Below are 25,303 nucleotides of genomic sequence, written 5' to 3' on the forward strand. Positions count from 1 at the left end.
AAGGGGGTATTAGCTAGGGGACCCCTATTTAGTCCATGGGGGACCCCATTCATTCCTAGAAGGGGTATTAGCTAGGGGAACCCCCGTTTGGTCCATGGGGGGTGTTAGCCAGGAGATCCCACTCATTCCCTACGGGCTCTGTTAGGGGAACCCCAGCCAGTCCATAGCCTCCGGAGCCAGGAGGAGCAGGGCGCAAGGGCGCCTCCTAGCGGTGCGGTTAGCTCCGGGCCGGGCCAGCCCGGGGTGACTCCTGGTCTGTCCCTGGTTCAAATCCCGCACGGGGAGAGCAGGAAACGGCGCTGCTCCCCTCTGCTCCCCGGGCCCGGGCCCCGCTCCTGCCTTAGCAGCCTCCGGCCACAGGGCGCCGCCGCTGCCAGCTCCGAGCCGCGGAAGGTCCCGGCGGCGGGGGGCGCAGAGCGCGGAGCGGAGGCAGGGTGGACAGGTGGGGACACGCGCCTCCAGGCCCGTGCAATGCAGGCGGGGGACGTGCGGCGAGATCCCCAGGCCCGTGCAATGCAGGGTGGGGTGGGAGGTGCGGGCAGACCTCCCAGGCCCGTGTAATGCAGCCGGGGGGGGAGTGCGGGGAGCCCCCAGGCCCGTGCAATGCAGCCCCGGGGGGGGGAAGTGCGAGGAGCCCCCTATGCCCGTGCAATGCAGCCCCGGGGGGGGGGGAAGTGCGGGGAGCCCCCCAGGCCCGTGCAGTGCAGCCCCGGGGGGGAAGGTGGGAACAGACCCCGCAGGCCCGTGCAATGCGGGGGGGAGGTGCGGAGTCAGGGCCGTGCAACGCGGGCGGGGGGGGGGGGGGGGCTGCAGAGGGGGAGATAGGGCTGATCCATTGGCATGCTGTGGCCAGTGGGCCCTGCTGTCCCTGGGCTTCGGTCATTGTCGAGGGGGGTGTCCCCCTAGGGCATATCTGCTCTGACAGTTTAATCTGAAATGTCTTTAATCCCAGTCAAAATAGCCTTTGTTTTTTGGTCCCGTCTGGCCTGGATTCCGCCAGTCTGCCTGATAGCCCGTTAGCAAAGGGCGGTGGGGAGCCGTTCCCAGAAGGGCTGTGACGAGGGTAGCTTCATGCAGGTGATCAAATCCCCTTTGGCACCTGAGCTCTGCCTTCCGCGTGGGACAAGCCACAGCCCCGGGCCTGAGCCACTCGACTGGGCTGAGCTCCTGCGGCTCCATCCCTGGGATGTTTTGTGCCTCCTTCACGTCTGCAGCAGGGACCCTGATCCTTCTAATCCTCTGCTGGCGTTTTCTTTCCAGAGCGGCGGAGGAATACGCTGCCCTCCCGTCCAGGCCTCTCCGCTGGGTTTGGGGAGTCCTCTGACCACATGATCCATGGGCCCAAGGTCATGGTGTTAGCTAGGGGGCCTTGGTCGGACTCGCCCGCCAGTGATGGGGCTGTCGCTGCAGGAGTCCAGCCGAGTTCCTCAGCTGGGGGTGCCTACAGGCGGGTGTTGTGGAGCCAGCGGGGCTGGAGGGGGTGACCCAGCTAGAGCTGCATAATTGGGAGATGACACCACCCTGGCAGGAGAAGTCCCCAGCCGCCCTGAGCGTGGGTGGCCTGTGCCCAGGTGCTCACCCAACCTGTGCCAGCGCATCACGGCGGCACCCCCGGCCTCAGCAGGTGGCCTTGGAATCAGTGCGAGGCAGCTGCGTGGGTGAACTGATTCTGGGAGGGCATGGTCGGGGATGCCCTTGGACTCCACCGTGAAGGGTGCCGATGGCTGGCTCGAGCACTGGGCAGGGAGACCCACTTGAGAAATGGCTGAGATTGGGTGATCCTGACTCACCTTGTTTCTTCCTAGCTAGGATGGCCGAGCAGAACCGCCCTGCACCCTCCTCCTGCGACTGCTTTGTTGCTCTGCCTCCAGCCACCGCCTCCCGGGCCGTGATCTTCGGCAAAAATTCAGACCGGCCTAGAGATGAAGTCCAGGAAGTCGTCTATCTCCCTGCTGCAACCTATGCCAGGGGGGCAAAGCTCAAGGTGAGCAGACTGTGTGGCAGGGGCGGGGTGGGCCCAGTTCTGGGCGGAAGAGATGGGGATCTGAGCCCCTGTATTAAGGAGAGGGAGCCCCCTTTCTTGAAGGTCCACAACCCAGTCGTGCGTGCTTTCTCTCCCGTGCCCTCCTAGTGCACGTACATAGAGGTTGAGCAGGCAGAGAGGACCCACGCGGTGATCCTGAGCCGCCCGGCTTGGCTGTGGGGCGCCGAGATGGGAGCCAATGAGCATGGCGTCTGCATTGGGAACGAAGGGGTGTGGACCAAGGAGCCTGTTGGGGAGGAGGAGGCCCTGCTGGGCATGGATTTGGTCAGGTGAGAGTTGCCGGGCGTGGGAGACAGGTGCTATGGCATGTCGCCGCCCCCTGGTCAGTCAGACGTGTTGAGTCCAACCCCTTCCGTTGGGCTGTGATCTGATATTTTGAGCTGCCCAGCTCCGTCCTGTGGCAGCTGCCTGATGTCCCCCTCCCCTCCGGTTGTGCTAGGGCGATCCTCTGGGTTTGTGCCTGGAGAGGGGAAGAGTGCAGATCAATGGCTCCCCCCACAGCCCCCTCTCCAAAGCTGCTCTGTTTGCCGCAGGCTGGGTTTGGAGAGAGGCAGGTCAGCTCATGAAGCCCTGCAGGCCATCACGGCTTTGCTGGAGCACTACGGGCAGGGCGGCAGCTGCAAGGAGGAGCCGACCCCTTTCGTTTATCACAACACCTTCCTGCTGGCGGACCGGACCGAAGCCTGGGTGCTGGAGACTGTCGGCCGGTACTGGGCAGCCCAGAGGATCCGAGGTGAGTGGTGTGAATACCCGGGGAGGCAGAACTCTTGGATATCTGGAAGTGGGGAGTTCTGTTTCTGCAATCCCAGCTTGTCCCAGCAGGAGGTGCTGTGTGGGAGCTGCTAGTCCAGGCTCAGCAGGGATGTTGTCTGCACAGGGATGGATGAAAAAGTCCTACTGGGAGCCTCTCTGGGACGTAGGAGACTGGACAGCTCAGATAAACGTGGAGGCTTTCACCTCTTGCTGACCAGTTCTAGTCCAGCTGAGGCTGCCGCTTACCAAACTTTGTTACCATCTGCTGCCTCTTTGGCGGCTGGTGTGATGAGTTTGGTGGGTCTCAGCCCAGTTCACATCACAGCCACCCCCAGCCCCCTCGTTTGTGATGCCAGCAAAAAGGCCAAGGATTGAGCAGGCCACGGCGATTCGACTCATTCTCACTCCTAGAGAGGTGTCTCTCTCTGGGTCAGGTGGTTTCCCGGACGCTTACCTTACTCCTGCCTGGGTTGTATTGGTGGATAGAGGTGTCAGGTCTTGGGAAGGGCCCAGGCTGGCAGCCCTCATGGCTGCATTCCCACCGGTACAATTCCTTTTAACCAAAGCCATATCTTGTTGCAGAAGGGACCCGGAATATCTCCAACCAGCTGAGCATCGGCACGGATATTACCGCCGAGCACATGGGGCTGAGACGCCATGCCCAGAGCCAAGGCTGGTGGAGCGGGGACGGGGAGTTCAACTTCACCAAAGTCTTCTCTCTGACCCACCAGCCCGTGCGGATGGAGGCGGCCAAGGCCCGGTACTGCGCTGGCAAGGAGCTGCTGCGGCAGCACGCAGGTGGGTGGGGGGATGGGGCTGTGCCCATGTGGTCCCTCATCCAGTTATCATCCACGTGAAGGATCAAAGCCAGTCTCCTGGCTGTTTAGTGTCTCCCTGGCCAAAGGGATGGGAGCAGTTGGCTGGCAGGAGCAGCACCTAGCACTCAGGAGAGGTCTCTCTGGGTCATCCAGCAACCACTTGGTCTCATCTGGCCACAAATATGGTGACCTAACCTGCTGCTGGTCGATGGGGAGCGCGAACCAGTCCCCCTATAGGGTTACGTACCCATTGATTTTCCAGCTCTTTCCCCCTGGTGCTGCTAGGCCGCATCACGGCGGAGACCATCATGGACATCCTGCGGGACAAGGCCAGTGGGATCTGCGTGGACTCAGAGGGCTTCCGCACCACGGGGAGCATGGTGTCCATCCTCCCCCAGGACCCCGCCTTGCCCTGCGTGCATTTCTTCACAGCCACGCCCGACCCCTGCAGGTCAGTGGGGCCTGCTGTGCTTGGAAAGCCCCTGGCTCCAGGCTGTCAGAGGAGGCTGGGAGCAGACTGTGTGTGAAAATTAAACAGGCCTGTTGTGTCTAAGGTGCTGAGGGTCCTCAACCACCAGCAACTTCCCTTAGGACGCTTAGCCTGTGGCAGGATCGGGCCCTTTGTCTGCACATTAACGTCACAAGAGCCTTTGAACCAGGAGCCCTTCCGTCCTGTTTAGCCCTTTGCCCAGCAGCAGTAGAACCAGCTGCTGAGCGCCCGTTGCAGATGTCCGAGGGGGATCCCGAGTGGAGACTGACCTGGGATTGGTTCAGTGAGAATCCAGGGCTCCAGCCTGAGGGCTTAGCCACAGGAAGTTGCTGGGAGCTCAGGGATCGAGGCTTAAATTGGGAACCCAACAGTGTCCCAGCTGAGTCACCTTCACTGCCCCAATAGCATCTGGTCCCACTGCCCCTCTGCCGGGTTGGTGCCTGGGGCGCCCCCGCTCAGCTGCAGAGCAGGTGTTTGGTTCGAACCTTGGAAGTGCTGTCGTCCGCTGTTTGCTTCCCCTGTGGGCATGAGCTGCTCAGGAGGCAGTCCCTGGCAACCTCTGGCCGAAACCCACTTTGCTGTGGAACATCTCAGCAAGAATGTTGTGGGGCTGTAGAGACACCCCTAACAGCCTCTGTCCCCCTTTCCTGCCCGGGCAGGTCTGTATTCAAGCCCTTCATCTTCGTCGCCAACGTGACTCCGGTCCTAAAGGTGATGTCTCCGAGCTTCGGTGACAAGGACCCCGTGCAGAAGGTACCTCGATTCCAGAGCAGAGTTGATCGGAGACATGAGCTCTACTGGGCACATCAGGCAGCACTGGATCTCATGGAGACTAGCCAGGTAACTGAATGCCCTGGGCTTGTACCCTGGGGTTCTGCTTCCCTCAAATGCTGAGCAAGGCTCCTGATGGCCTCGCCTGGCACTAAACTCCCCATCACCCCAGCTTTGGGAGCTTTCCCAGGGGCTCTGGGGTTCTCTCTTGGGAGCCAGCTGCAGAGCTCCCAGCAGTACAGTGGGAGGATTGGGATCGGGCTGTCTGAGATCAGCGGGGTGTTTCTGGGAGGTGGAAAGGATGGAACTAGACTCTGGACTCACTCCAGATCTACACCATCCTCATAAGGAGTGGCTTAGGCTGTGTGTGTCTCTACATCTCTCTTCTCCACTGACCCTGTCCCACAGGAGCAGGGCCAGAAGCTCCAGCAGACCATGCAGGATCTGGAGAGGCAGGGCCTGGAGGCCATGAAGGAAATGCTGGCCGGTGGTATCACCCTTGACCCAGAGGAGCTCGCTGACCTCTTGTTTGATTGTGTGGACACAGAAATCAAGTTCTACAAATAAGCCTGAGGCAGGTGGTTTCAGGGTGGGTGGGTAGGGGAAGGAGAAAGATGCTGCAGAGTTCATCGATTGTGGGCTGCACGCCTCTGGTCTTTATTGGGGGAACCCTGCAATTTTGCCTGGTGCTCCCTGACTGTGGGTCCGTTTTGGGGTATTGTCTGCACTGGTTTTCTTGTCTCCATGCAACACTGGCTGCCCCCTTGCCTCTGTGTTCATTAATAGCCCCATCCCAGGCAGAGGTGCTCTCGGACGCGGCCTGGAATGAAATGGAGCAAAGGCTCCAGTGTGGCATTGTATCCACATGAAGGGCACAACATTGTGGTCTAATACCTATCCCTAAGGGGACAGTCTGTGTGCCACTGGGCTGGGAGAACGTCAGCCTGGAACAGCCCCATTTATTTATGGGACTGGGGACGCACATCTCTGAGGGGTTACACTGATTAGTCACTGGGATGTCGTTGGCCTCCTCTTGGGAACCTGAAGCTGCTTCATCCTTAACAGAGATATATGGCCCACAGAGACTACAGGGTACACCATGCAACATAACTGGGTTGCTCAAAGCAAGGCAGAGCATTGCATTCTGGGACTTGTGGTCTTCTTGTGCTGCACAATCAGAAAGAGGAGAATAGATGTGGCTGAGCCATGGTCCACCTTCTGGCTACCCCCGGCCGCTGGTGAAAGGACACCCTCTCCCACTTGGTTTGTTTCAGAGCCCTGCCTGCCCTACCCTGTCTGGAGGTTGCTCTGTTCGCTTCCCTCCCCTGCTCTCCTTTCAGCTTGGAGCAGTTCAAAGGAACAGGAGAACCTTCATTTCCCCTGCTGCCCCGTCTGCTCTGATCCTGATTCCTAACCTCACATCCGACTGCTGCCGTTCTCTCCGGCTGTGTGAACTGGACTGGAAGTGGCTTTGCATCACTGGGATTATTGCTCTGGCATGGTGCCTTCTCTGGACCCTCCGCCTGGCATTGCCCAACCTGTAGCTGTGGACAGCCCTCCCCGGGAATGGGCGGGTTTCCTTGCACAAGTTGTCACTCCCATGAAGAGTCCAGAGCTTCAGCGGAGGCTTCAGCAGCGTGAACAGGCCTGAGCTGTCCTGAGCCAGGCTCAGCGGGACTGGGAAGGGGAGAGCCTCAGCTAGCTAGATGGAGCTGAATTTGGTGGCTGGGTTACCAGGACCCACCTTGCTTCTTCCTAAGAGGAAACACCGCCTAAGAGTTAGAGTACAGGACAGCTGGGTTCTCTCAGACTCACTTTCCCCTTCCACAGCAGGGGGATGAGCCCACCTACGTGTCCTGTACAGAGCTGGGATGCAGTGCAGGGCTAACCCCACCCCCACCAGGGAGCGCAGGACAGAAGCCCACAGGCAGACAGACTGAGGTGGAATAAAGAGGTTTTACATTTCAATCGCAAGCGCCACTGTGCTGTTTTGTCCAGGCCGGCGCGGTCAGTCCCCCATGTGCCTTTGCGGGGGCTGGCTGGGCTTCAGTCACTTCTTTGCTGCTCTGGCTGCAGTTTTAACGATGGTGGAAGCCTCCCCTTTCGGGGGCTTGAGGCGGGCCCCGCTCCCACGCTTACTCTGCCCGCCAGTGCGTGGGGTGCCAGACCTCGTAGAGCCTCCTGCCTTTGGTAGAGAAGGCAGCTGAGATCTGGACTTGGGGTGCAGCTCAAGCAGCCCAGGGGCTGGCGATCTCCCCCCTGAAGCTCCCTCCTCCTCTGGGCCCTTCCGGCTTCCTGGGCCCAGATCTCCTGACAGCTGCATCAGTCTCTGTCGCTCTGTGAGCTCCTCCAGCCGGGCCTGGTGTTCGCTTAGAGCCTCCTGCCGCCTCCTCTGTGAGCGGCCAGCCAGCTCCTGCCGGAGACCCGCAAAGAACTCTGTGGGGGTGGGGGGGAGAGTGTGAAAAGTTAGAGCAATCCCCCTCTGCAGCCAGCAGACCAGCATGTGGGGCAGGCTCATTAAACTGGTTCCTGTGTGTTACAGCACAGCGTCCCCCTGGTGGCGATATGGGAACATGGTGTGTGTAGCCCTCAGCTAGAGGTGCTACACTGAGAAGTGCTGCAGAGGGTTTTCCACCCATCTCTGGAAGGTGAGGACTGTCAGATCAGCCCCTTCACCAGCACTGGTATTCACGCACACAGCCCAACCCTGCAGTCATGCCTGTGCAAATCCAGGCACAGGTGACTTCATCTGGATTTACTCATATACCAAGAGCAGAATCTGGTCATATAGCTGACAGCAGCAGCTTGATCACCTTTGTCTGCACAGAAAGGACCAGTCAGCTCAGGGACATCATCATCTTCCTCAGAGTCACTGTCATCAGAAGCTCCCTCCTCCTCCTCCGCTGGGTCAGGGTCCCTCCAGCTGGGGACAAGCTGGGTGTCCAACTTCATGAGATGGGGCAAGGCCCCGAGCACCAACTCTCTGGAAGGACCGAAAAGATATTGTGCCTTCCAACACCGATGATCCCAAAGTGCTTTGACCACACACACACGCTCATGCTAAGTGTTGCTGCAATGCAGCTACCTCGGGGGTGGAACACAGCAGTGAACAGGGATAACTCCATATAACAGGTTTGGGCAGAAGGACAATTCTGCTATCCAGTTGAAATTACAGATGGGGAAGAATTTAGGGAGGCCGAAAGGAATTACTCAAGTTGGCATTTAGGGAGGACACCCATTTAATATCCTGGGCTCCTGCAAGATAGGCCATGGGGTCTTTAGTGAGGTGGAGAGGGTAAGATGGAGATATAGCCCCTCCTAGCACCACCACGAGGCACTGGGTCAGAACTGACATGGGAAACTGCCACCACCTCCCCCAGCTCTGACATGGGAGCTGCTATAGGGGGCACCCTCAAGAGCTGGCCCCCACTGGTTGCAGGGAAGCCTTTAAAGATCTCTACTTGCTGGAAGGCAGAGCAGCAGCCAAGTGCAGGTGGCACAAACCAAAGGGGAGAAGGGTTAACTAAGAGAAGCAGAAGCAGGAACTGTAAATATTAAAGCAGGGCAGGGTGAGGCGAGGGTCAAAGGACCTCAGAGCCCAGGGCAGGAAGAGGCTATTTGCATTTTGATAGAAACACAAAAAATGTCACAACAATAAGCCAACAGAAAACAACTCATGGAAGGAAGGAGCCGCTCGCCAGCTGTCGCCACTCAATCCCTGGGCTTGTTCATTACCTCCCTTGCCCCTGCATCTCAGTATGGGGGAACCCCTTGGGGGCACAGTCTTGCCCTCCACTCTGGGCACTGTGGCTCACATGCTCCAAAGTATTTAGGCTCCAGACTTCCATTGATTTCAGTGGCAGTTCAAACTGCCACTGTAGATCTGGGCCTATCTAAATAACCCCACTCCTTGTGATGCTTAAGTGTATCCTCAGAGGGTCTCCTATTGAAGGGACAGAGCTAGCCTGAGCCTGTTTAGCAACCCCCAGCCTGCACCAGACTCACTTATGTAAGAGAAGCAGGATTAGGTGCTTGGGTCCAGATCCTCAAAGGTAATTAGGTGCTTAACTCCCACTGGAGTCATCTCTGAGGAGCTGGGCCCATGAGACTCAAGGGAGGGGAGATTTCGCACACTCTCTCTCACCTGTAGCCATTCTGGTGGGTGCACCTGTTTCCCGATAAGTTCAGGATGCAGAGGGTCCAGGGCAGCTCATCTGCACAGACCAAAGGGAAGAAAGAAGGTGAGGGAGCAAATCTGAGCTCTGGCTGCTAAGTAAGTGGATGAGCTGTTAGGCTACAGGTCCACTGAAACCCTTCCACCCCTCTCTGCTCTGGAGCTCTTGGAGTACTTTACAAGCATTAATGAAGCCTCACAATACCTCTTGGAGGTAGGGGAGTATCAATTCCCTTTCACAGCGGGGAAAACTGAGGCATGGGGGTGACTCTCTCAAGATCACAGCATGATTGTGTAATAGAACTCATGAGTCCTGATTCCCAGTATCCTGCTACTACATTGTTAAGCTTTAAAAACCCAGGTTCCCTTGCTCATTTCTCCCCGCCACAAATCAGAGGCTGATCTGCACGTTATTGTCCCACATTGGTGCATATTACTAGAGGCCTGCTCTGGAGGGAAGAGACAAATTGTAGAATAGCTTTCTGCCCGGAGAGTGTTTCATTCCACACTTTGCCCTGGGAACACCCAGATGGATTTGTCATTAATCTGCGTGGAGCTTTGTTTTTGAAAAGCGGCGTGCATGGGAAGTGGCTACCGCGCCTGAGAATTAGAAGGACATACTATTGGCCATGGCCGTCTCTTACCTGCTTCTTGCCCAAATGAAAGTGAAAAGAAACTTTAAGCTCTGATTCAGCAAAGTATGTGTTCAGGTTCATTGAAGTCCATGGGACTTAAAACACATGCTTTGGTGCTCTGCTGAATCAGAGCTTTAACGAGGACACAAAATGTAAACGAGGCCCTGGGGTTTTATGGAAAAACGTGACGGCCTATTGGGCTGTAGTTTAGAAACCCAGCCAAGGCCAGACTACGTCGTAGGACTGTTGGAATGTGATGTTGCATGTTAGCTGGATTCACAACAGCATAAAGAATTCCTTCACTCGAACACACAGTTCTTGCTTTTTAAAGAAGCTGCTCTTTTGGCAGGAGACACCGGCGCGAGCTCCCTGGCCGATCGGCATGTGTTTTTCCCCACATCGGTGTGTATCGCTGCTCGTGCTGTTGCCTTGTGTGGTGCACAAAAGAGGGAGTTAACCGAAGGCAAGACAAGAATGGTTGCTGTTCTTGCAGGGGAGGAAAATATTTGTCAAATGGAAAAGAGACTCATTAGGGAAAGAAATGGGAGTGTGGTCTAGTGCTTAGCGCAATGCACTGCTAAGCAGAACTCCTGGATCCTATTCCCAAGTCTGGGAGGGAGAGTGTATTAGTGGTTAGAGCAGGGCAGCGGTAATCAGGACTCCTGGGTCCGATTCCCAGGTCGGTCATGGACTCACTGTGTGACCTCAAGAAAGTGGCTTTCAGTGCCTTGTACATGGTGATATGATATGACCATTCCAGCGCACAGGGTGGGAGTCTTGGTTTATTCTTGCTTTGGCACCTTGGCTGGACAAGGCTAGGGATGTGCCCAGTTATCGAGATCGGCAACATTCCACGATGGATCCGCCCTCAAAGCATGTTAAGAGCAATGAGGAATAGGCAGGAGAAGGCATGGAAGAGCAGCCAACTGCGTGTGTCTGAGCCTGTCCAGCAGAGGCTGTTGCCTGCACTGCTCCTACCAGGGTCCAGTGTCTCGATCCGGTTCTGCGACAGGTCCAGGAACTGCAGCTGCCGCAGGTCCTGGAGGTTCTCCACTACCCGGATACGGTTCCCAGCCAGCGAGAGGAACCTGCAGGGCAGGAGGGGTGGGTTGGTGTGGAAGAAGCTGCATCAGTGAATGCAAAGGAGAACCTCAGAGGCTGGGGACTTCCGCAGCAGGGACTATATTGATCAAACCTGCATTGTGCTCTTGTGCGAGGCGAGACAGAGCTTGTGCTGATCTCAAAGGACCTGCTCCAATTCGTTCTGAAGTCAATGGCAAAACTGCCGTTGCCTTCAGTGGGAATGAAAGGGGGCCAAAAGACAGAGACAGCCGTGTCTCTAAAGCAGACGCATTTACTTTGGATTTGTGCCTGAAAACTTAAAACCGGAGGGCAAAGTCCTGTGTGCCAGAGAACCGGGGCCAAGTTCTTAGGGTTAAACTGCCATGAGGCTGCTGATGTCACTGACGACACCCAATCCTCACTCCTTCCTGAGGAAAAGCCAGTGTTATCTTCTGATTGCCACGCCCATTTTTGGGAAATTCACCCCCTACTACAGCTGCAGTGCAACGGCTGCTGTTTACACATGCTCTCTGTACAGTGAATCGGGTCATTAAGAGCCCTACTTACCGGAGGTTGGGAAGGCAGCTGAGATTCTCAATAGTCTCAATTTGGTTCTGAAAAATGAAATGATTTCTTGACTAAATGAAAATGAACAATGGCACTTCACGTGTTCGCAGCGCTGAACAAATAGGAACTAGACCTGGGGTCTCCCCTGACAGTTAGCTGGGCAAGTATTATTTTACAGATGAGGGAAACAGGTAGCGAGAGACTTGTTCAGGGTCACAAAGCAAATAAAGGACAAGGCAGAACTCCCCGAGTCGTAGTCCTGTGCTGGTTCTTCCATAGCATGCTTCCTTCAGGGAAACAGTTCTCAGATTTATAAGGAGCAGGGGTGGGGGGAATACAAAGGAAAGAAGAACTTGCCAAAAATCAGACTAAGGGAACAGACTCTCCAGTCAGGACGATAAGGCGTGAAACACACAGGTGAGGTAGCCAAGTGTTAATCAGGTTAGATTTTCCCAGTTCCCAAACAAGGAACCTTTACATAGGAATCACTCAGCCCCTGCAAGCCTTTACACACATGTGCAGCTTTTCTCAAGGAGGTAGCTCAGCTGAGTTCCATAAGGCACATGTAAGAGTTTCACGTGCAGATTTGCAGGATAGGAGTCTAAGGGTATGTCTACACCTAAACTGCCATGGCAGCTCTGCAGCCGATCATTGTAGTGCTTCAGTGTAGACGCTGCCGTACTCCACTTCCCTGAGAGGAAGCTAGCTTGACAGAAGAATTCTTCCTTTGACCTAGCACTGTCTCCACCAGGGATTAGGTCGGCATAGCTACATCTCCCAGAGGGTGGATTTTTCACACTTCAGAAAGCGGAAGTTAAACCGATGTAAGATCCCAGTGCAGACTAGCCCCAAGACCCCAATCCTGCAATCAGAGCTGCACAAATGGATCCCCAAATCAATGGGCTCTGCAGGGGGCTGCATACAGGGATCCCATTGCAGGTGCGGGGCCTGTACATGTACATGGTCTTAGTTCAACTTGCCACGTGGCTGAAGCCAGAGCACCAGTCCATTATTTATTAATCCAAAGGAATCTCTTTTAAAGGTCAATTTAAAAGGCAAATTTTTAAAACCTGAAATGTTCTTCTTATCAGTGTAACTTAGATGGTTAAATTCCTGATTCTTCTTCCATAGCTTAAATAATTGAAAGCAAAAGAATTAAAGATCAGATTTGCTCTTCCATGGTTTTAGGTCATTCGTTTATTTTTTTGTGGTCACTTGTCTCTCAGAGTGGAAGGCCCCTAGTCATCGTGACTTTTGTTAATTGTGTCTTTCTGGACATATTCACTTTCTGGCTCTCAACACCTGGCACAAAGCTGTGATGGTTAGGTGGCCCTTGCTGTAGGGAAATATTTAAATCAAAACACAAAACCGTGTTCAGTGATTTATTTTTTTGTATATCTCAAACTTTTCTATTAATAGTACATACTTAAAATAAAATCTGGGCCTAACACACCTGCTATTGTCTCTGTTTCTCACCCTTGGGGTGTCCCTCCCCAACCCAAAGCATTCTCAAGAAACTGCTTGGCAGAGGAAAGAGTCTGATCTTATTTCAAAGCCAAAGTATGTTCTTGCTCATAGTGGAATTTACTGTGGTGTGCAAAGTTTGGCTGCTGTGAAAAACCAGAGCTCATCTCCAGGGTGCTGTCTCCCAGCCTGAGAGACACATCATGTTAAAGAGCATGCTAAGCGCTTTACCTCTTGCAGGTAGAGACTGCGGACCTCTCTCAGACCCTGCAGGTTGCTGATAGCGAAAATGTTCTCCCTGTCCAAGCGGATGGTGAGCAGAGATGCCAAGGCCTTGGATCTACGGAGAAAGGCGTTCAGAACAATTTTGTGAAGCCAAATTGCGGGTGTTGCTGGAATCCAAGAGCAAAGGAGATCCTTCTGAGAGACCCTCCACAATGAAGGATCGCAGACTGCTGGGAAAGCAATTTTCAGTTCCCTTTAATAAAGCTACAACTTTATTTTCACAGACCTGCTGGGTGGTGGCAGGAGCAAAGCAGCCAGATGTGCTTAGTAATTAGGGTGATCTCCCATTACCATGTGTGCCCCAAGTCACTACCTCTGTGCCTCAGTTTCCCCATCTGTAAAATGAGGATAATAATACTGATGTCCTTTGAAAAATCCTTTGCGATCTACGGATGAAAAGTGCTATGTGAGAGCTAGGGAGTATCATTACATCTCCCTTCCCATCTGCTAGGTTCTAGGGTGCCCACCCATTCCTCATTTTAAGGGACTCCCCTTCTTTGATCCCTGACATCCCATTTCAGCAGCGATCAGACACTTACATGCTCTCTGGGGTCTCTTTTTCTGCGGGGCAGGACAGGTTTCTCTGGGCGATGAGAGAGTCAGTGATGCTCCTCCTTTCTTCTGTGGGGGTCTGCTGAAGGTCTGGAAGCAAACACAGGGGGATCCACATTCACTCGGGGCCCCTGATCCTGTTCAGCAATGTCAATAGGAGTTCAGCTTTGGACTGCATTGGGAGCAGGCCTTGGCTAAACACAGTGAAAAACTCCTGACAGTGCTATATATGTGGGGGCTCCACCCTGACCCCACCATCCCATCTGCACTCCTGCATGCAACCTCCTCTCACCCACAGCCCCACCCTCGAGGGCAACGGTGCTCTACTGCAGTGGGAGATCCCATTGCACGGATCACTCACCCCTGGGCATGGCCTCCGGCGGGTTCGCCAGCCTGGAGAGGGAGGGGACACGTGGCCCCTGTACCCCAGACCCCAACTCAGCAGGCCACAGTCACTGGAATGGGGATGGGAGGAGGGGGAAGGGGGGAGAGCTGCTCAGGGTAACTCTGCCACTCTGTGTGAAGGCAGGGCTGGGGGGACAGGGACCTGAGATAGGGGCCACCAGGAAAGGCCTGGGGGCCAGAGCCTGGGCTGGGGGGGCAGAGCTGGACTGGGGGATCCCCAGGAAGGGATGGGGGGCAGAGTAGGCGGGGGCAGCGCCTGGGTTAGGGGGGATCCCTGGTAAGGGAGGGGCAGAGCCTGGGCTGGGGGAGCCCCAGGAAGTGATGGGGGGCAGAGTAGGCGGGGGCAGCGCCTGGGTTAGGGGGGATCCCTGGTAAGGGGGGGCAGAGCCTGGGAATGGGGAGATCCCCGGGAAGGGGCGGGGGGGCAGAGCCTGGGAATGGGGAGATCCCCGGGAAGGGGCGGGGGGGCAGAGCCTGGGCTGGGGGGGCAGAGCTGGACTGGGGGATCCCCAGGAAGGGATAGGGGGCAGAGTAGGCGGGGGCAGCGCCTGGGTTAGGGGGGATCCCTGGTAAGGGGGGGGCAGAGCCTGGGCTGGGGGAGCCCCAGGAAGGGATGGGGGGCAGAGTAGGTGGGGGCAGCGCCTGGGTTAGGGGGGATCCCTGGTAAGGGGGGGGGCAGAGCCTGGGAATGGGGAGATCCCCGGGAAGGGGCGGGGGGGGCAGAGCCTGGGCTGGGGGGGGCAGAGCTGGAGTGGGGGATCCCCAGGAAGGGATGGGGGGCAGAGTAGGTGGGGGCAGCGCCTGGGTTAGTGGGGACCCCTGGGAAGGAAAGGGGGGGCAGAGCCTGGGATTGGGGGGATCCCTGGTAAGGGGGGGCAGAGCCTGGGCTGGGGGGGGCAGAGCTGGAGTGGGGGATCCCCAGGAAGGGATGGGGGGCAGAGTAGGTGGGGGCAGCGCCTGGGTTAGTGGGGACCCCTGGGAAGGAAAGGGGGGGCAGAGCCTGGGATTGGGGGGATCCCTGGTAAGGGGGGGCAGAGCCTGGGCTGGGGGGGGCAGAGCTGGAGTGGGGGATCCCCAGGAAGGGATGGGGGGCAGAGTAGGTGGGGGCAGCGCCTGGGTTAGTGGGGACCCCTGGGAAGGAAAGGGGGGGCAGAGCCTGGGATTGGGGGGATCCCTGGTAAGGGGGGGGCAGAGCCTGGCCTGGGGGGATCCCCGGAAAGGGGCGAGGGGGGCAGAGCCTGGGCTGGGGGGGCAAAGCCTGGGCTGGGGGAGCCCCAGAAAGGGATGGGGGGCAGAGTAGGCGGGGGCAGCGCCTGGGTTAGGGGGGATCCCTGGTAAGGGGAGGGCAGAGCCTGGGCTGGGGGAGCCCCAGGAAGGGCCTGGCAGGTGGCGGGGATATACCCAGCGCGTGCCCGTTGCTAGGAGACAGGCACTTCCGGGGTTCCCAGGGGCGGGCTCCCCCTGCCGGCTGGGAGGGCGCTGGCAGCCTCGCCTCGCGCCTCCGGCCCCTTTAAATCCCCCCGCCCCGCGCGGGGAGCGGTCCTCCAGCTTCCCACAACCCCCTTCGGCTTCTTCCCGGCTAAGATGGCGGCCGCGGCTTTGGGCTGCCGGGCGCCCTGCAGGACGGGTAAGGACCCTCCCCCCGGGCTCCCGGCAACTCCCCCCGCTCCTCTGACAGCCCCTCCCGCCACGCGCCAGTGGCTGCCCCTCCCCATGGGGGACTCTGTCCCAGGAGCCCCCGGGGGGGGGAGCCTGGGCTGATTTCCCCCCCCCCTGTAAATCCAGAGACACCAAACTTGGCATTTCACACTTATTGCTGCGGTGGGTCCTGATCTTCAGACCCCCACGTGACCCCTGCGCGCCCCCCTGCCCCCAAATTTCAGATCCGGGTCAGAGCTTTGCATCTGGGGCTGGTCAGTTCCTGAAACGCCTCTGCTGCCTCCAGTGGCAGGGCCAGGCTGGACTTATCCCCTAGGGGGTCCTGTTAAACATCCCAGGTCATGCTCCACCTTGGGATCACAGGCCCAGGGGCTCAGGTGTGTTCTAACTACCTCGTTCTTTTTTCTTCCCTGCACCAGGCTGGCTGCCCACCCTGCAGATCGTTCGCCATGCCAAGTCGGTCACGCGTCACTGGAAGGCGATGCACTTTGAGCGGCAGAAACTGATGGCGGTGACGGAGTACATTGCTCCCAAACCGGCCGTCCCGGAGAAGTGCGTCGCTCCCCGCATCAAAGCCGTCAAGGAGGTAAGTCTCTCCGCCCAGGTTGAGACGCTTGTTAGTTGGGCGTACCCTTGTGTGCTAAAAACAGCTGCGCAGATGATGCTTTGATGTTGCGTCTTGGACTCTTGAGCCCACAGTGCCCCCAGGCTTGAGACCCTAAGCTCCAGCCTACGTAGCTATTGTTAGCGTTCTAGCTTGAGCTCTGCTAACCCAAGTCTCTGGACCCGGGCTGGGAGGCTTGTTCCCAGATGCAGGGTAGACACAACCTTGCAGGCTCTGATTATTTGCAGGGGATTCGTGGCTCTAGGAAACCTTCTCGGGTTATAGTTGGTATTCCCTTTCTTATCCTCGATGCTGTTGGGTCTGGACTTCCTTTTTGTTGCTCTGTTTTTTTTTTTCCTATCAGCGTCTTGAGTGATAGAGACTCTGAGTGAGCCCTGTCTCCTGTATTTCTCAGCATTTCTACATCCCTTCAGCTTTAAAGTCTGATCCGCCCTTCTGTTCACTGCGTGCCTGATTCATCGGTGGTGCTGGGCATCCCAGTCACGCCTGCTGAAGCATGTATGAGCTGGAGATGTTTGGCATCTCTCAGATCAGGCGTTATGCCCATGCCGTCTCCCCGGAGCTGGCCTCTTCAACCTTCGTATTCTGCTCTTTCCCTTCTTTGCTCTTCATTTGTGAAGGACCCAGTCCAGCTCCTTGCTAAGTTAACGGCCCATTGATATCAGTGGGTGCGGAATCCGACCCCTAGTTCAGATGGTATTGTGGGCTAGCAGCTAAAACGGGGAACAGGGAGTCAGGATTCCTTGGTTCTATTCCTGGCCCTGCCACTTACCCTGTTTGTGACCATGGGCCAGTCACTGAATCTCTGTGTCTCAGTTCTCCCATCTGTAAATGGGGGATGGTGCCCACCTCTGGGAAGCACTTTGAGGTTCTTGGATGACTGGAGCTCTATAAAGGCAGAGTTCTGCTTAGCTGCTCTCTGCGCAGGCTTCAGGGTGGCACCCAGGTTCCCCCCCCCCCCCCCGCCCAGTTCTAGGCTTTGACAGTTGTGTGTTTAAAAAATAAATATATATATGGCTCTCCCTCTCCCAGGAGAATGGCTATGCAAAGCTGTTACGCTTGCAAGTGGCAGAGACATTCCGGGACAGTAAAATGATCGCTGTGTGTCAGCACAACTTTACTCCCAGCGAGGAAATGCTGCTCATGAAACACCGCCTCAGGAAGCACAACATCCATGTCAAGTTCTTCCCTAATGAGGTACAGTTGGCACTGCCTGGCAGCTAAATCCAACGTGGCAGGCTGCTCCTATTGGAGCGAGGTTTAGTTCTTAAGGGGGTGCAGCAAAGCCAGTGCATGATTGTGCCCCTAGATTGCCAAAAAAAAGGGGGAGGCTGAAGGTTATTGTATGCCCTTTGTTGTGGCATCTGGGTTTGTTACGTGTTTTTTAAAAAAAAAAAAAAGCCTCATGTGGAGTTAAGTGCTGTCTACATCAAAGCACCAGATGGGCTAAGATTGTGGAGGTTGGTTTCTAAGGCAAATTAATGGTTGGCCAAAAAAAGATGAACCTTGCATTGATTGTCCTGAAGAGGCACCACTAGAGGGAGCATGTTCCACAGCCAGGGCCCTTGCACCACAATGCCTTGTCCACAGCTCAACATCTAACTTGGCTCTCTTGATGTTTCATAGCAAGTGAGGAGATCTGAGGCAGCTGGGTCCCAAAACATGGAGGGTTTCGGACTCGTTCCCCACCTGGTTCTGAATGCAGTTGTTTTCAAGCGAAGTGCACTGCACACAAGTATAACATGTTCATTCTGGCCTTCCCCACTAAACGGGCTTCTGCATTTCAGCGCTGGGTGAGGCTCCTAAGCAGCCGTCAGCACACAATCTCATCATTCACTTACTGGAGGATGTAAGTGTTCCCTCCTCTGCCTCTTTTTGGAGCACCGGTCTTTAAACACGCTGCCATGCAAGGGACTGTGAGCACTGCAGAGGGAATGTCAGAAAAACATCTGGCTACTGGGGAACTGATGGTGCTGGCCACTTGGGCTAAATGAATCCAATTTCAACATGGTTTTGTGCTGAAAAATCCGGTTAGAGGGTGTCTGGAATCTGCTCGTCTCAGATCTCAGGGAGGGACCAGGTCTGTTCTCATCTGGGCAGATAAAGGGCTTAATTTGAATATGGGGCTCTTGAAATGACTGTCCTTGTGGTACGTTGAAGACCGCTTCGGCCTTTTTGTGATAAATTGTGATCTCTCTCTCTCTTCCTTACCTCACTTACCGTTTGCCTCCCTCTTTCAGATTGTGAGACCCTACCTGTCAGTATCCAAATACAAGAACCTCCTGCCTCTCTTTGTAGGCTACAATCTCATGTTAGTGAGCCCAGAAATCAAGGTGAAGGAAATGTTGCGAATACTGAAGAACGTGCCACAGATAAACCTCCTAGGTAAGGATTCTCCCTCTTGGATCAACCTGCTTGGAGAGCGTCAGATATTGTTACTTATATTACACAGGTGTCTAAAAGGGCTAACTGATGTCAGGGCCCTTTCACGCCAAGTGCTGTAGTTACACTTAGTGAGAGGCTGACCCGGCCTCAAAGAGTTTATGAACAAAAGAGAAAGGGTGGGTGGAGTAAACAGACCGAGGGAAAACAGTTTACTCAGAGTGAAGCCATACCGCTACCAGGGCTGGTGATAGAACCTGTGTCCTGCCTGGTAGTTTGGTGCCCTGTGGCCCACGCTACATCTGGGCGCATCTGCGAGGGGAAAGTTTCTGTCTCTGGGTGGTTGGCCCAAGCATCTTTGGCACAGCTGCTTTGGCCTCAGTCCCCAGCGTGTGCAAGAGGGGTTTGTGTTAACTCAGTCCAATGGCTGCCTGGCTGGTGAAGCTCCCTGATGGCAGAAGTCTGGAGGAATTGCTCCTTGGGTCTCATGGGCCAGTGACTGTACAAAGAAGTCTCTGGGGTAGAGAATAACTTTGAACCAGGCTCACAAACAGCAGTACTTAGCTGGGCATGTGGGGCTGTTTCCTGGACGGCTGAAGAGGCTGGAGCTCTTTAGGTCACTGATTGAAATTCAGTCTAGGATGGGAGCCATCCAAAGCCTTGACCACCTCATGACTGCTAGGGGGATGAATTGGCCTGAGTGCAGGTGCTCACATCACATTAGCATGCCCCTTCTCCCCCACCTTGTTGGCGAAGTTAGAGACCAGGATCACGCTCCCCTTGAAGTGGCCCCTTCAAGCCAGGTCTGAGTCACTTTGGTAGGGAAGCTCGCACTGCTGCTACCTCTTCTTTTCTGGGTCCTGTCTACTGAACTGAGCGCAGGGCTAGGAGCCAGGAACTCCTGCGTTCTTTTTCTGACTATGCCACTGATTTGTTGCCTGATCTCAAGCAAATCATATAATCTTTTCCCTTCCTCCTCTGCAAAGAAGGCATCATGGTCTCCAAGGCTGTAAATCCAGCAGCTGTCACCAGCATTAAACTCCCATAATCAAGCACCTCCCTAACGCACCTATTGAAAATAAAAGATCCCTGGCTCTCTTTCCCGCTTTTGCATCGTAGCCAGTATCTTGCACTCAGCCGTGTCTGCTCCTCTCTTGTCTTTCAGGTGCCTGCATTGACAACACCATCCTAAGCAACCAGGGGGTCTTAAACTACTCCAAACTGCCAGCTATGGAAATCACCCAGGGGCAAGTGGTGGGCACTCTCTCTCTCATGGCATCCCAGACGTGTGGTCTCCTGCAGCACAGCTCTGTGCACCTCACGGCTTTGCTGGATCAGTACATCAAACAGCAAAGTAGTGGAGCTGGGGAGGCTGATGGGAAGGCCGGGGAAGGCCAGGCTGAGTTGGGGCCTGCCAAGAGTTCTGCAGGCCTTTGATGCCAGTTCCCCAGCACTCTGTTTATTAGCCACATCCTGTACACATCCAGGCTTATAGCGGGGAGCCTGAGCCTGCCAGGTTTCCTCTCAGGTGGGTGTGCATTAGTGGAAGAGGCCAATCGCCTGTCTAAGCCAACAACAGAATTAGCAGGAAAAAGATCCTAGGGGACTAACCTGTCAGACTGATGCTAATGGGATGTGCTACTGTTTGGGGGTGGAGTCTGCAAGGTGGGTCCAGTCCCCCTTTCTCAGCCTGGATATGTGAAGCTATTCCTCCCTCCACTTTCTGTAAAACCCCCTCTGGTCAGTTGGTAATGCAACTGATGGATCATCCCAAGTCTTCCTCAGTGGTAAGGATTGTTCTGTGATGTGGGGAGTGGAGCAGATGGTGGTTGTAGTACTGCATGCTTTCCAACCACCACCAATCCAGCAGTGAGAATCACTGGGATCCAGGGGGGGACAAGAAAGCACGTGGGGAAAGTAAGAGTCCCTGTCTCAGTTAAGGGAACTGAAAGGCAGCCACCTCTAGGGTGGAAGGCATCAACTGTTTAATGACAGACAGTAATGCTCCTCTACAATTTAAGACAGGAAGTGAAGAAGACACTGAAACAGCAGGCTATGCTAGGGATACCGAACGGAGGGATATGCCTTCACAGCAGCTGGAAAGTGTAATTCCTAGTGCAGGCAGATGTACGCACGTTAGCTCTATGAAGGTCCCCCCCTAAATATAGCAGTGTGTCTGCTGTGGTTTGAGGTAGCCACCTGTGGGGCTAGTCTATGCATCTGTGGCCACCCTGCTATTTTTAGGTGCTGGCTTGAGTAGAGCTAGTGCACATGCAGGGTCCCAGCAGGGTATTCCGTCTCCCAGCTGCTGTGTCGACATCCCCTTCATGGCCTGAGCACATGTTTAACCCTAGAGAAGGATGAGCATTTTCTATGGAGACATTTTTGCTGGTGGAAAATGGCTTTGTTTTTTGCAAAACAGAATTTCTTGGAGGGAGGAAGGGGGCATCTGTTCTTGTTAAACTGTGAAAGATTTTGGAGTCTTCAAATAACTCCTGAAAACATTTGAAGACAAATCTTATTTTTGTTGGAAACATTTTACAAAAGAGGGGGAAAAAGAAAATGCGCTTGGCTTTAGCTAACAGCTCTGTTCTTTCAGATGGGAGCCAACCGTAGAGAGCTTGACTATCATGGTTATTTTTCTCAGCTGGGCAGCCCCTGCCTGTGCTCCCCAGGGGAGAACCTCCTGCTTCTCCCTCATCTGTGCTTCAGTCCGGCACAGGAGAACTACAGCCCAATGCCTTCCTAAGAGCAGGGGCAGGCACCCTGCCCCACCCAAGAGCTGAGTTCCCTGCCTCCAAGTGCCTCTGATTTTCCACTGAGTCTGAAACCAAACCAGCCCTGTGTTAGCAGGAAGGGATGTTAGCAAAATAGCCTTCACAGTGTAGTCAAGTGGCAGCCAATCTATCCTCTTCGCTGCTGTTTGCAGGGTCTGGGTAGCAATGGGGAATTGAAGATGTGGAGATTTTAGCCCTGATGTATATTGGCCTAATACCGCTGATGTGAGTGGACTTGTGCCTAGCTGAAGCAGGGCTGTGGATGGCATCAATCTACAGGCCTGCTGTCTAAAATGCTTTGTCAGCACTGCCATTTAAACTGGTTTTGGACCAGGGTCCCTATTTTTTTTCTGATCGCTTTGGCTCCAAAATTGTGTGGACTGGGGCCATGCAGTAGCAGTGACAGTACTGCCTATGCCTCCTCCAGAGATGGAAAAATGCCCTGAAAGCGAGTTCTGGTGTGGGTGTTAACGGCCGCCTGTGGACAGCTCCTTTGTCTGTGCTGTTGAACTGAACTTTGCAAAGCATCAGGGCCCGGCCCTGGCTGTGGGAGCGAAATGGGAGGACTCATTAATAAACATTGTTTTCCAGAATGTCTGGGCTGTGGAAGTCTTTGTCTGAGGCTTTGCTCTTAGGATTTTTACAAAGCTGTTCTCTTCCCCCCCATCCCATGTGACGACTTTGGTGGCTTCCCTTCCAGCTGCAATATGATCAGCATACTGTTGGTGCCGCAGGATGCTGGCTTAAAGCCTTCTTTAGGCAGAGCACAGACCTCCCTGATCCTCAGCCCAGCGCAGGCAGGGAGAAGGAGATCCAGTCCCTTTGCCAACTCAGTCCTTGGGCTCTGCTGAGACTCCAGGCACAGGGAATCCTTCTCCCAGTAGATGAAGCCTGGGTGGCAGAGCATCTCACAGGTCTCCTGGGAGACCAAAGAACAAAGTCTGATGTTAATCTGAGCTGCTCCTGCTTCCGAGATGCACCAAACTCTCTGGATGTCAGGTGGTGATCTCTGTGATTACGTGCACGAACGCCTCTTTGAATCTGTCCAGTAAATGGGTTCAGTCTTAGCTTTAGTGAGCTAAGGAGGGTAATAGTATTTAGACTTCTCCAGCATCTTCCATCCAAGGATCTCAAGCCCCTTTACGAATATTAAAGATGACAGGGGATTGTTGTCTGCTGGGGAAACAGGCAAAGCTGGGACGTGACGTGCTCCCAGACATGGGGGATCTCTACCCAGCAGTGGCATGTGTGTGGAGTGTTGTCTGTTTCAGCTTCCCACCTACACTGATGTCAGAGTTATACTTAGCTCAGGGTAACAGGATGTGGCAGAGCCTGGAACAGAACCCAGTTCTCTGCATTTCCTGCCTGAGAACTGCAGGGCCATCCTTTTGCCTGGGAGCAGGGCCGGCCCCAGGCCCCAGCGTGCCAAGCGTATCCTTGGGGCGGCATGCCGCGGAGGGCGCTCTGCCGGTTGCTGGGAGGGTGGCAGGCTGCTCTGGTGGACCTCCCGCAGGCATCCCTGCGGAGGGTCTGCTGGTCCCGCAGCTCCGGTCGCGCATCCGCAGGCATGCCTGCGGGAGGTCCACCGGAGCTGCGGGACCGGCAAGCGGCAGAGTGCCCCCCGCGGCGTGCCGCTGTGCTTGGGGCGGCAAAATGGCTAGAACCAGCCCTGCCTGGGAGGGAGCTGCTGCATCTTCTCATGAGTACCTAGATCTGCTCCCTGGGGCCTGTAGACCTGTGCGTCTACCAGGCTGTTTCATTCTCACTCCCTTTGTTATCGCTCATAGCATAAACCACTTGATATCCCTGAGCCTGGGCATTGCTATAAATGTCTGGGGGGGCCGATCCCTTCGCTACTCACGGCTCTTGATCCCTGATATGTGACCCAAGTCCAAGCAAGTGCGGTGCTTTCCTGATTAGCAATAGGAAGACTGATTTCCCCCGGTGACCTTGGCAGGAGATCAAAAAGGGGCTAGCAGTGACACTTCTGTCCCAAGCACAGTGCACTCACGAGGGCAGCCTAGTCCCCTTCTCCAGGGGGGAGAATGTCTGCTTCATGCCTTTGCTCTGCATGGCAGCCAGGAAAGGACAGTGTGTGCTGCTAATAACCCCTTTTGGTTGATTGTAGAACCCAGACATGCCTCCATCGGTGAGGTGTGGACCATTTCCCACCCTCTCCCACTGATCTGATATGGCCAGGAAAGACCCTACTGGATGGCACATGATCTGGAACCTTCAACAGCGGCATTGCATTTTCAGATTGTTCAATGGTGCCCCGCTGCTACAACTGGGGGGGGGGGGGAGAGGAAATACTTGGCCCCATGCACTGAAGTGGAAATTCTTCCACCTTTGGACTTAGCACATGGTGTTTTCGGCTGGTGCTCCAATTGCAAATTGACTGGATTTTTTCTTTGTGCAGTATCTGAGTGATAACAGCTCTGAAATCTGCACTGAGGTGGTGATGGGAGGGTGGGGGAGGTTTTGTAAAAAAATGAATGGTCATTTTATGTTTATTTTGATGAAAACTTGAAATATGTTCAAAGAAAAATGTTGATGCATATGGGAAAAAATATATAGATTTCGTGTACTTTTTGTGCATTTTTTTTCCTTCCACTGACAGGTGAACAGAGAGAGCTGCTGGAAGCAGAGGTTGGTTTTAGCTATTGGATCAACAACATTTCTCATTCTCCATCCCCCTTTATGCCCCTGCAATTTAGTTCCTTCTGGTGGCTTCATCTACTCTGTATCTCTACACTTGCAGCTGTGGCCCTGCTGTGCTTTCGTACTCCCTTCCAGAGATAGCTGAAGATATTAACTCTGATCTCTGAAACGCAACAGGCTTGGGTCCTGTCTGCGTGGAGAAACCAATGTTTTCTCCACTTTACTTTGTGCTGCTGTAGCAGTTGAGATAAGGGTGACAATTTTCTGTGCTTTTTGGCAGAAAATTGGGTTTTCAACACTAAACGTTTTGTCTTCCCTTGGCACAAGATCAAAATCCAAAATATTTAAATTCTGAAAAGCTGCCCCCAAGCCTCCTAGGAGTTGTAGTTCAGGTGCCTCACACTCCTGTTCTAAGTCAGCTGAACTTCCTGGCTGGATTTCATCTCCCATAATGAACTGTCTTCCCTCACCAAGAGGGGAGATGTTGATACATCATGGGAGACCAGCCTATAGAGGTGAATGGGAGTATGAGGCACCCAAATGATAACTCCTATGAGGCACTGCAGCACCATTTCAAAACAAACATTTTGGTTCTTGGCCAAACTATGTCAGTTAGATTTTTGGCCCCAAATTTGAAATTTTCTGCTGTCTTTGAGATCAGCAGGGGGCTCTCCAGCCAGGAGTCCCCAGAGTTAAACAGCTGAGCATTGTCAGCCTGCAGGACTTTGACTTGGGAACTATTGTGCCAGTGGGAGAAGCAAGAGGATGGAGAACTATGTGGTTAAAGCTCTAAAGTGAGAGTTGATTCCTGGCTCTAGCGTGGTTTTCTGTGGCCTTCGGGACATCACTTGACATCGCTGAGCCTCAATTCCCACTGTAAAATTGGCAGAGGTTTGTGTGTGTATATTATCCTTCCCAGTTCCTACCCCACAGGGCTGTTAGGAGGCTATGTTAATTGTAAGATAATCTGACACCATGATGAGAGTGACCAGCATGACATGTCCAAAAGGGACATAGCCTCTGTGCACACACAGTGCCAGCCCAGTTCATCTTTAGCGAGGTCTTTCGCATGATCTGGCTGACTCTCCTGTGGCTATGTCCCTTGCTGGTGATCTTATGCAACTGAAGCTTGTGGTGTCCATGTGGTCAACGGCCCAGTGTGGCCTTCCTTGGCAAATG

At 54.7% G+C, this 25,303-nt stretch overlaps 3 protein-coding genes across 6 annotated transcripts; 2 read left to right on the forward strand and 1 right to left on the reverse strand.

The window, feature by feature from the left end:
* Positions 1-240: 240 nt before the first annotated feature.
* Positions 241-6,844, forward strand: SCRN2 (secernin 2). 4 transcript variants are annotated; one of them, XM_050934835.1, is made up of 8 exons: positions 241-442; positions 1,806-1,984; positions 2,132-2,313; positions 2,578-2,777; positions 3,380-3,595; positions 3,901-4,066; positions 4,765-4,945; positions 5,285-6,844. In XM_050934835.1, exons 2-8 carry the CDS (start codon positions 1,811-1,813, stop codon positions 5,441-5,443), a joined length of 1,278 nt encoding a protein of 425 aa, XP_050790792.1. In that variant the 5' UTR covers positions 241-442; positions 1,806-1,810; the 3' UTR covers positions 5,444-6,844. The 4 variants fall into 4 exon arrangements, with proteins under 4 accessions (XP_050790792.1, XP_050790793.1, XP_050790794.1 ...); XM_050934836.1 differs by having other exon boundaries at positions 1,810-1,984; XM_050934837.1 differs by lacking the exon at positions 241-442 and adding an exon at positions 816-1,352.
* Positions 6,814-14,306, reverse strand: LRRC46 (leucine rich repeat containing 46). Its single transcript, XM_050934843.1, has 8 exons — positions 13,977-14,306; positions 13,603-13,705; positions 13,010-13,118; positions 11,315-11,361; positions 10,664-10,773; positions 9,021-9,090; positions 7,690-7,859; positions 6,814-7,312 (listed from the first exon to the last, which is right to left on the reverse strand). The coding sequence occupies exons 1-8, from the start codon at positions 13,984-13,986 to the stop codon at positions 6,927-6,929; spliced, it is 1,005 nt and encodes a 334-aa protein (XP_050790800.1). The 5' UTR covers positions 13,987-14,306; the 3' UTR covers positions 6,814-6,926.
* Positions 14,307-15,570: 1,264 nt separating this feature from the next.
* On the forward strand, positions 15,571-22,056 carry MRPL10 (mitochondrial ribosomal protein L10). Its single transcript, XM_050934848.1, has 5 exons — positions 15,571-15,647; positions 16,099-16,265; positions 17,337-17,501; positions 18,545-18,689; positions 19,852-22,056. Exons 1-5 carry the CDS (start codon positions 15,605-15,607, stop codon positions 20,121-20,123), a joined length of 792 nt encoding a protein of 263 aa, XP_050790805.1. The 5' UTR covers positions 15,571-15,604; the 3' UTR covers positions 20,124-22,056.
* The last annotated feature ends 3,247 nt before the right edge of the window (positions 22,057-25,303 follow it).

This window comes from Gopherus flavomarginatus, chromosome 25, assembly GCF_025201925.1.
Source record: "Gopherus flavomarginatus isolate rGopFla2 chromosome 25, rGopFla2.mat.asm, whole genome shotgun sequence".
Classification (NCBI taxonomy): domain Eukaryota; kingdom Metazoa; phylum Chordata; order Testudines; family Testudinidae; genus Gopherus; species Gopherus flavomarginatus.